Here is an 11,042-nt window from a genome sequence, read left to right as displayed (position 1 = left end):
TGTTATCACTAACCTGTAATCTTGCCCTTTCCTATTCCAGTCATTTGAAAACAGTAAACAAATCAATCTCAAACAAACCAATCACAAACAAACCAATCACTAACATAAATGGAATGAAACGAAACGAAACGGAATGAAACGAACCCGTACACTATTTTATCTTAAGAATTGCGGCTACGATGTGGACAATCCAAGCAAGTTTGTCTTCAATCACAGCGAGGTCGTTGTTATCACTAACCTGTAATCTTGCCCTTTTCTATTCCAGTCATTTGAAAATAGTAAACAAATCAATCTCAAACAAACCAATCACTAACATAAATGGAACGAAACGATTACCTTTGCAAGAGTTGATTTTGTTTCCAAGATGATAAATCACCTTCTTTTACAGAGTAGATTTCGTTTGTCTTCGATTTCGTTTCTCTTTGATTTCGTTTCCTTCGGAAGTTTTAGGGTTGACAGAGGTTGAGAGATTTGGGGGTTTTCAGAAATTTTAGGGTTGAGGAAGGATGTGTGCGGGGCTAAGAAAGGAATACACGCGAGAGTGACAAATTACATTACAAAATCTGGAAAACGAAACACAAAGAGAGGTGTATTGCCCTAAACGACGACGATTGCTTAAAACCGGCCTAGGAACCGTCGCTAACTGGTGGTGAGGGTGAAAATCGCGTGCTTTATATGGTGGTATGGTGGCGGCGGTTGACGAAAACCGCCTTATGAACCGTCGCAATGTCGTGGTGAGGGCGGTTATTTCAGATTCGTCGCAGGCCAAGTGTCGCAAACTTCAAAAATTCTTGTAGTGCTTTTAGGTATTATTTTCTTGTGTTCAGATTTTATTATTTGTAAGTTATTACAATGTTGATTTTGATGATGCGTTAAGATTTTAATTAAGGTGAAATTATTTTCATAATTAAAACAATTTTTAAGCAATAATAAAAAAATTCACTGAAAATTTAAAATCAAATTTTGTGTTTTTAATGATCAAGTAAATTTCAATTGATAGTCAAATTTGAAATTGATTTCGATTTTGATAAAATTAGAAATGTTTAACATATTGGAGTAACTATATTGTAGTGCTTTGTGATTTTTGTGGACTGAGTTTTTATTTTTAGAGTTAAGAATATTAAATAGAAGAATTTTTAATATTCTATTTTATCTCCAACTTTTGTAAAATTGTCGAAGTGTTGTGGTATTTTAGTTTGGGATTAAATGAAATTATAGTTCATGTATTTTCATGAGTAATAAATTGTTAGAATGTAGTGATAAAATTTAAGTAGAAGTTATTAAACAAAATTTTGCCATATTTGAAAAACGGAGTAAAATTTACTTGTTTTAATTTTCACACAAATTGAAAATATATTTGACGAAAATTTATATAAGAATTATATGATTTATTTTGTGATTAGTGTGAAGTGGAGTTGTATGTTTTTAGCGAGAAGAATTATATGATTTATTTTGTGATTAGTGTGAGTTGTATTTTTTTAGCGAGAAAACTATTATCTTTTATTATAATAATAATCTAATTTCTTTTAAGATAAAAGTATTATGGGCGAAAATTTATTTGCATAACTTTTCGGTGTTGTATTTTTCTGTTATTGGGCTAATTGTCCATGTTTCATGGTGGAATGGGTTGCGTAAATTATTAGGAGGATATGTTGGTTCTTTTGGAACTAAATTAAATTTGACCACACAAAAGGAATATACTTTAATGTTTTTGGTATCTTTGGAATTAAATTAATTTTGTCTTTGTACTTTGTGGTGCTATCGCAGTTTTATATCTAAAAATAATAGCAATAATTTAATTTTCTCTTCCAACATTTCTAACTCGTCTCAGTAAATCATCACGTGTATCAAACATCATGCCGGTGGTAAGCACATCAGTCAAATCCACCATAATAGGTTCAACATCGTCATTCATAACATCATCAATTTTGGATTCAACACAATCATTCATTGCATCAAAATCAAATTCGAAACCATCATACATTTAGTCAAAATCACGTTCCAAACCATCATGCATTTCGTCAAAATCAGGATCCAAATCATCATACATTTTGTCACTATTGTCTCCCCCTTGGTCCATTTATCTGCATCCAAAAAGAACATAAAAAAAATTCAGAAATATCTGAACTGAATCGAGATCACGAACATTTACGTGAACAGAATTCACGAACACCTACATGAACTCAATTCATGTATGCCTCACTTACTTAACTGATATCACTTATACGTGAACTGAATTCACGCATGTACATTTACGTGAACTCAATTCTTGTGTACCTATACGTGAACTCAATTCACGTATGTCTCACTTACTTAACTGATATAACTTATACATGAACTGAATCCACGTACGTTTACATGAATTGAGTTCACATATGTGTACGTGAATTGAGTTCACGTAGGTGCTCGTGAATTCAGTTCACGTATTGTCTATGAATTCTTAAACTCCATTAAATACTCGTAAGTGAACTGAGTTCACGTAAAATCCTCAAACTTTGAAATATTTACAACTTACGTGAACTAAGTTCACGTAAACTCTCCAGGATTTTGAAATATTTGCAACGACGTAAAATTCCCAGATTTGAAGAGAGAAAAAATGAACTCAAACACAAATCAATAAACATACCTTATTAGGTGACTTTAACCATAATATAAATATGAGACTTATGGGGTTTAAGTTATGAGTGAGTGATGTGAGTTTTGAATGATTATGAGTTATGATGGGTGAGTTATGGATGAGTTGTGATATGTGAGTTATGAGGATATTGTTGGTATATATGACCTCGTAATAAGCGGAATATATCAGAATGTATCAGTTCTTTATGAAATTAAATCAATTTCATACACACAGCGGAAATTAAATTGTGGCATACAAGATTAGCAAGTTTTATTATATTGATATGAGATTAACCAAGATGCATACAAGTCAAATTATCAGATTAAACAATATGTTTAACATGCATCTAATTTTAATCACATATACAGATATATCAAGATAGTAAATCAAAGGAGATAAGAGTTAGAGAAGATTGCACCAAGGATTTATACTAGTTCAGTTGTCCACTTGACAACCTACATCCAGTCCTGCAAATCCAAACGGATTTCAGATTTTCTTCTCCAATAGAAAGAATCAATTACAGATTGTCCAGTTTCCTCCCCGAAACCTATCTATCTTAATGATCTCTTTCCTATTGATCACCCTCTGATCCTTGTAGATACTCAGCAACCTATCACAGAATCAAAGTACAACTCTTTCTTGTTGAGCCCTCTCACCCAAGAAAGTAGTCACCAGTTTCTAGCTGGATTTTCTCGCCTTGTTTTTGTTTCAAAGAATTATTACAAACAGAATACAGAAAGAACAAAAAAGTAGTCTTCAATCTTGGTCAAAATGGCTTCTCATAATTCTGGATATCAAAGATTTGTTTTTGAGAATCCTTGTCTTTCAAGATTGTTTAGCAGCTATCTTTTTGATTGTTGATAATCCTCTTTTTCAATTTGATCTGAAAAAGTAATCTCATAACCAAGTGTTATTGTGTATCAAGAATATTCAATGTATATTTCAGATTGATATCATTGTTATTATCATTCATGTTATTGAAAGACAGATTGAAGACAGTTTATATAGTTTCTGAAAAACACATTAATCAATCGATTTACCAATCGATTTCGTAAAGTGATAAACCAGTCTAATCGATTTGCCAATCGATTATCGTGTGTCTTGTTTTTCTTGAATCTTGAAACTATATAACCCAATCGATTTACCAATCGATTCTTTAAACAACATTTCTCAGTGATTATGTTAAGACTGATATGAATCGATTTCGTAATCGATTGCAGATGTTATGTTCAAAACTGAGAAAATATCAATCGATTCCATTATCGATTTATCAAATCTTCATAATCGATTAACAAATACTTAAAATCGATTTGGTCACAAGCTCAGAGTTCACTGGGTTTTCAAAAGGTTTTGTCAATCGATTTGCCAATCGACTGGGTTTAAGTCAGTGACTCAGCTATTATGATACTAATCGACGTGCCAATCGATTTGTATGTATTTGTCTGAAAACGTTCTTACCTGGGATTTGGTTCAATCGATTTCCCAATCGATTTCGACCAAATTTAACTTGATTGAAATATTACAACATAGATTGTCCAATCGATTTGTATGTCACAGGAAAAGTTATTTTGCAAGTGATTTTTAAGTAATCGATTTGCCAATCGATTACCCTTAAAACTGGGTTTCCACTGTGACTTATCCAATCGATTTCCCAATCGATTTATTTCAATCAGGTTTACTTTGTGAATTGTATAATCGATTTGTCAATCGATTACCCTCAAAACTGGGGTGCCACTGACTTGTGCATTTTTAATTTCCAATTCAGTCAGTCGATTGCCCAATCGATTATACCAACACAAACAGTTGTGTTTCCTTACACCTTTGTTATGCAATCGATTTCCCAATCGATTTGCTTTAGTCAAAAGTCAACTTTTGTTGATTTCTTGTGTTTCAAGCAACCTGTTCCAAGTGTGTAAGATTTGATTGTTGTTCCTGAAATCTTGCTCAATTCAAATATTAGATTTATCATGTATTGTATGAACATTGTTGAATTATTAATTATGTCAAAATTAGGAATCAAAGGATCAAAATCCAACAGATATGATGGATGAGTTGTAGATGAATTGAAATGAGCTCTTACCTCAATTATAGCTTTTTCAACAATTATAGCTACCACAATCTAACACAACGAAAATGTCGTTTGTGCCAACACCTTCAATCAAATAGTGTTTGACTAATATTTTTTTTTAATACACGCTTTCAACATATAAAAACATAATTTTAGAAATCAACAACCTTCAAATTTTTCAAAGAATTTAGTAACAATCATTCGAAACGTCTTAAATTATTTTTCTTAAAAATTTTCACACAACCACAATTTTCTCAATTTTGCCATAATTCATTTGTTTGTTGTTTTTTAAAACTAAGTGTCCAATCAAAGTATTTACCTCATGACAACATAACCATAAAAAAAATATCAATAAATGTGTTTTTAGTTTCAAAGTTCCAACTCTTTGAAATAGTTTCATTCCTATCAAAATATCTTTTTCCAACAAAGCTTGTATTTTAATTCATGAAACGTGAGATCTTTAAAAAAAAATTTGAAATTCTAACTACATAAACACAAAGATTTATAAAAATTTATTAACCACCAAAATTTATCCAACGACATCAAAATTACAAAATTAAATATTTTTCACACACAAGACTTTTAAAATCAATTGATACATTATTTATTTAAAACTAAATAAAAATGAATATTTTCCAAACCACACACACTTGACGATTCAAATTTTTATGGAAGAAAAGCTTTTTATCTTTCAAGTTCTATCACTCAACCATTAGAGCACAAAAATTTGAGTTAGTAAAGCACTCTAAAATTCTTTAAGCTCAACCCAAGAGTAATTGAAGAGAGTATCATTTTTAACTTCAAACATATTGATTTCATAATCTAACTCTTTGCTCAAACTCATTAACTTAGTTAAAATTTAAACATTTTCACAAGTTTAACAACTCTAATTTTTTTTGTAAAGTTTCAACTTTAGCTCAAACTCATTGATTTGAAAACAACTCATTAGATAACTCAAACACATCCGATAATAAATCAATATATTTTTTTAACATGAAATCTAAGAATAATCTAATAACAAAAGTATCATCATTATCCTTCATTAATACAAGGACATTTGAAAATAAAATCTTCTTTACCCACACACATAGATCACTTTTTTTTATTCAATAAATAAAGAATTTTTTTTTTTTTGGTTCAAGCACCTAATACTATATCAAATCGAATATCAAGTGAAACCAAGTGGAAACAAAGGAAAAACATCATCAACACAACACACACGCTTTAGAGAGGAAAAAGAGGGGGTTTTGCTCAATTCAGTTTTCACTACAACAAGAACACAATACAAATAAATTGTAACTAAAAATCTCTCTTTTCCTCCACCACAAGCACATGCCCATGATATTGCAAGATTAGGAAGAGAAGAAAAATTTCTTAACTCAAACAAAATGGTACACTAACTTTCCCTAGTAGAGAGGACAAATTTGTCTTTCAAAATATTCTTCAAACAAAGCTTGTATTAAGGAGGAAAATGGTGATTTGTGTTCTTGGTCAAAATACCAACATTATGTCTAAGAAAAGAAAAAGAAAGAAGAGCTGAGAAGGAAAGGAAATATAGTGAGAGAAAAAAATAAAAAAAGAGAAAAGAGGGGGAGTCGTTGCTGGCTTCTAAAAAGGGTTGACTTTCCTTATTTATTTATTTTCTTTCTTAATTTACCAAAAAAAATTATTATAATTAAAATATTTAGATATTTTACTAAAATCATCATTACATCATCTAATCACTCTTACACACATTACATGACTCACTTCTGAAACTACTTTAACAAGAATATCTATTCTCGTCGTAACTCAATTGACAGATAAATTTATCAATAATATGTGTCATCTTAAAAGTTTTGTCAATAATAAATTCTCTGTAGCTTAATTAAATTATTCTTCTATAAATAATTTTAACCAGTTCTTCAAAAATATATATTTATATATATATATATTTTAAACATATTACTAACTTTAATAAAATATATTTTTGGTACTTAATTTCGTAAAATAAAAATTGAGCTAATAGTCTAAAAAATTCAATATAAAATACAATAAAATTATAGAAATTAAAATTTAAAAAATTGAGAGTCTTACATTACTTACAAAATATTTTGAACAAGGGACTAAATTAATCAATATTTTTTTATTTAGAAATTAATTTGCTATTTAGTAAATTCGAAGAATTAAATTGTCCCATCTTTAAAATTTCAATGATAAGAAAACTATTTACTCTATGTTTTTTTTAAAGAAAGCATCCAAGGAAATTTTGTTAATTTATTTAATAAAGTTAAAAATAGTTATTTATCATACTTATAATAATAAACAACACATTATTAGAGATGCAGATTTCAACTAAAAATCCCATTTTTTATTTTATTTTAAAAAGTTTAGTAGCTAAATTCAGATACATTAAATGCATAGAAAAAAAAAATTACAGAATCAAATATGTAACTCTTTTTTCTAAATTAAATTCCAACAAATTATTTTTTAATTATTTTCTCCGAATTTTTATTATTTTCTGCGGACCAAAAATAGTTGCAGGTGCTAGCTCACTAATCTGAAGTCGCAATAAATTGGAATCATCCGACTCACATTTCTACTCACTCACTCTCGTTATTCTCGAAAAGCTTTCGAATCCAAAAAACAGCGGAGAGAACGATGAGGCCGTCGATGCTTAGATCCGTCTACTCAGCCGTGTCCCGCAGCTCCTCTAAGCTGGTCCGTCGTGGATATGCTACCGAACCAGTCCCGGAACGCAAAGTCGCCATCCTCGGCGCTGCCGGTGGGATCGGTCAGCCCCTCTCTCTTCTGATGAAGCTCAACCCTCTCGTTTCGTCCCTCTCCCTTTATGATATCGGTGGAACCCCTGGTGTTGCCGCCGATGTCAGTCACATCAACTCCAGATCTGAGGTACTCCCATCTACTCCATACCATACCTTTTCTAATTTTGCAAGGTTGATTATTTTTGGATGATTAATTTCCATTCGTTTTGTTGTATTTTGATTCTGTAGAGCAAATATTTTGGTTGACTAATATACCCTTTCCAAGGATTTTTTTTTTTTTTGGAAAATTTGATGCTTTATTGAGTTTGGTGGTTTTTCTGAGGGATCTGAATTATCCAGTGTTTAAGAAGACACTACATAATGTACATTTTTGCATCTTACCGTCTATTTGTATAAATTAAACATCTGATTTAAAACTGTTGATGATATAAATTCTCTTCTGAGGCATCCTGATCTGTGTTTTTCTGCAAAGGTGCAATTTTTGTTGTAATTTTATGTAATGGTACAACTAATTCACCATTTTAGGGGGTAAGGGACTGTGAAGGTGCAGGATTTGTTATGGTTTCATTTGATTATAGAACAGTGAATTCATTCAGGGTTTTTTTTTTTTTTTTTTTTTTAAATTTTAATTGTAGGTAGCTGGGTACCAAGGTGAAGAAGAGCTTGGAAAAGCTTTGGAGGGAGCTGATGTTGTTATAATTCCTGCTGGTGTGCCCAGAAAGCCTGGAATGACTCGTGACGATCTTTTCAACATTAATGCTGGCATTGTCAAGTCACTGTGCACTGCTATTGCCAAGTACTGCCCCCATGTGAGTTTCTGTTTTCCTTGAGTTGTTATATTGTTCTTCTTTGACTGTCAGTTAATGTTGCTTGCCACTGTCAGCGTCTCTTTGAAAACATGTATACTTGCTTGGGCCATGGAGGAAATGAGAGGATTTCACTACAATTGATTTGATTACCAATAATAATAATATTTGATTAAGCATATTGATTTTGCCATCCATTTAAAGTATAGGATTTGAGATTTAATAATTTGGAAATTAGGAAACCAATTCAAAGTATTTAATAAATTGAATTGAGTAAGTTTGTGCATGTCCTGTTCTATATTAAGCATGATTGGATTTTAGTTTAGTTATGTAAATAATTTTTATTTGATACTCTGGAATCAGGCCCTTGTTAACATGATAAGCAATCCTGTGAACTCCACTGTTCCTATTGCTGCGGAAGTTTTCAAGAAGGCAGGGACATATGACGAGAAGAGATTGTTTGGGGTTACAACCCTTGATGTAGTTAGGGCAAAAACTTTCTATGCTGGGAAGGCCAATGTTCCAGTTGCTGGTATGTAAAGTGTAACTGTCTCACAAATAGTCTAATACCTTACTCAATGTTTTTTGTTCAATTTGCGACATAAAATCATGCAAGGGGGATTAGGTGGGGGCAGGATTGAAATTGCAATAAGATTTTGTTTATGTTTCTAGCATAGAAAGAAATTGCTTTTAGTGGTATGTAACGTTTTATTTCTCTGCAGAGGTCAATGTACCTGTTGTAGGAGGCCATGCGGGAGTTACTATTCTCCCATTATTTTCTCAGGTAACTTCCTGCTCGTTAACTCAAAAATTTTCATACTTCTAATGTGTAGTTTGGCTTCTGAGTATTGCTGTGCTTAATATGAATGTGGTGATCCTCTTAACCTTTTTACCTTTGTATAGGCAACACCTAAAGCCAATCTGAGTGATGATTACATTAAGGCTCTAACAAAGAGGACACAAGAGGGAGGAACAGAAGTTGTGGAAGCTAAGGCTGGAAAGGGTTCTGCAACTTTGTCAATGGCGTAAGTCTTGTTTTAGTCATGTAGACAGTTTAGTCAATCACCATAAACATAGTTAATTCAACAATAACTCTTGAAAGTAATTCTGGAATTATTATTCATTTGTTAGTTTTTCAAGTAGTTCATTTAAAGCATCCAAATGTTTCTTGCAGTTATGCTGGAGCCATATTTGCTGACGCTTGCCTCAAAGGTCTTAATGGAGTTCCAGATGTTGTTGAATGCTCGTATGTGCAATCCAATATCATCGCCGATCTTCCTTTCTTCGCTTCCAAGGTGATTGAAACTGCAACAAACTTATTCTTTTATATTTCTAATTTTACTGCTCTTTAAGGTTCATTCTCTTGTCTGTTGATGGATAGGGCCTATTTTCTTTAATAACTTGTGCTCATAGCAACTGTGATCCATGTTGGCCTGCTGCTTTATTCTTTGACATTAACAAAAATATTGAAATATTTTACAGGTGAGGATTGGGAAGAATGGTGTGGAGGAAATTCTTGGCTTAGGTCCTCTCTCAGATTTCGAGCAACAAGGCCTTGAAAACCTCAAGTCTGAACTCAAATCATCTATTGAGAAGGGAATCAAATTTGCCTCCCAGTAATGAAACATGTCATGTTTTTCTGACAGCTTGCTGGATTTTCCATTTAGAACCAACTCAAATTTTGCAAATTCAAAACAATTGTTTGTAATGTTGCCCGCAGAGGTGGCAGCTTTGTTGTTTTATTTAGAGCAGGTATACGCCTAGATTTAATAATTAAATTTGCGAAAGCGGTTTATTGCTGCAGGGATTGAAATTAAAACCAGTTTTAGATTGGCCTTTCCATTCATAATGCAATTGAAGAGTGTTGTACACTTTTTTCATCATTTATATTTCTTTTTAGTTTTATGATGCGTGGAAAATACTTTTGGTAGTCGTTTGTAAGCTTACACTATTGATCTTGGGAAATCTCCTAATCAATATCTTCTATTAAAAATCAAAAAGGAATATTGTTTTTGGGTCATAATCTCTCTCCAATGGATGCATCGTCGATTCTACAAAGCTAAATATTAATAAAAATCTAACATTGTCTTGATAATAGTGAACACACGACACATATATGTCGATATGTATGCTCTATAGACATTACACTTTGATAAATTCAGACTTCAAATATCTTACATCTCTTTCCAATAATTTTTCAAAATCAACATTCAATCGTCTATATTCTCTCTACCTTCCCTCCGCTACCTAAACTTGTCTTAAATTTAACTTAGTGTTAGCCTTAGTGAATTTTTGTGTTAAGGGCCAACATTAGAAAAACCAAATACTGATTAAAGTGAGCAAGTATTATGTTCTTATATTGGAATATTTTTTTTGAAAAGACAAACAGATTATATTAAAAAGGATATGCTAAGCAAAAGATGTGTCAAGAATATAAAATACACAAATATTACAATCACGACATCTTCACATGTAAGAAGGGAGCCTTAAAACAAGTAAAAAGACTCCTAAAAATTTGAACATAACATAGGATGTGAACACCATTGAATAACATCAGTGAGAAACTCGTTACCTCTAAATTTGAACCAACACCACGAAACGAATTTAGTATTATCTAAGACTTGATCAACATTAAAATTTATTGTCGAAAAATAACTTGATTCATTATTTTCCACATGGACCAAACAATTGCTAACCAAATAACATTCAAGATTGTTGGTCATTCCTTCCTTGCCTTCCTAATCCGCTAAATTGAAATGCATGATCCAAAGCCACCATTCGGAAGA

The 11,042-nt window shown here is 31.7% G+C and overlaps 1 protein-coding gene across 1 annotated transcript; it reads left to right on the top strand.

The window, feature by feature from the left end:
• The first annotated feature begins 7,097 nt into the window (after positions 1-7,097).
• On the top strand, positions 7,098-10,139 carry LOC101499744 (malate dehydrogenase, mitochondrial). The gene is made up of 7 exons (XM_004509982.4): positions 7,098-7,577; positions 8,086-8,259; positions 8,620-8,788; positions 8,979-9,040; positions 9,160-9,281; positions 9,431-9,551; positions 9,739-10,139. The coding sequence occupies exons 1-7, from the start codon at positions 7,326-7,328 to the stop codon at positions 9,874-9,876; spliced, it is 1,038 nt and encodes a 345-aa protein (XP_004510039.1). The 5' UTR covers positions 7,098-7,325; the 3' UTR covers positions 9,877-10,139.
• The last annotated feature ends 903 nt before the right edge of the window (positions 10,140-11,042 follow it).

Source organism: Cicer arietinum, chromosome 7, assembly GCF_000331145.2.
Source record: "Cicer arietinum cultivar CDC Frontier isolate Library 1 chromosome 7, Cicar.CDCFrontier_v2.0, whole genome shotgun sequence".
NCBI classification, from domain to species: domain Eukaryota; kingdom Viridiplantae; phylum Streptophyta; class Magnoliopsida; order Fabales; family Fabaceae; genus Cicer; species Cicer arietinum.
The sequence above is the reverse complement of the archived record's forward strand: the minus strand, read 5'-3'. Positions and strand labels throughout refer to the sequence as shown.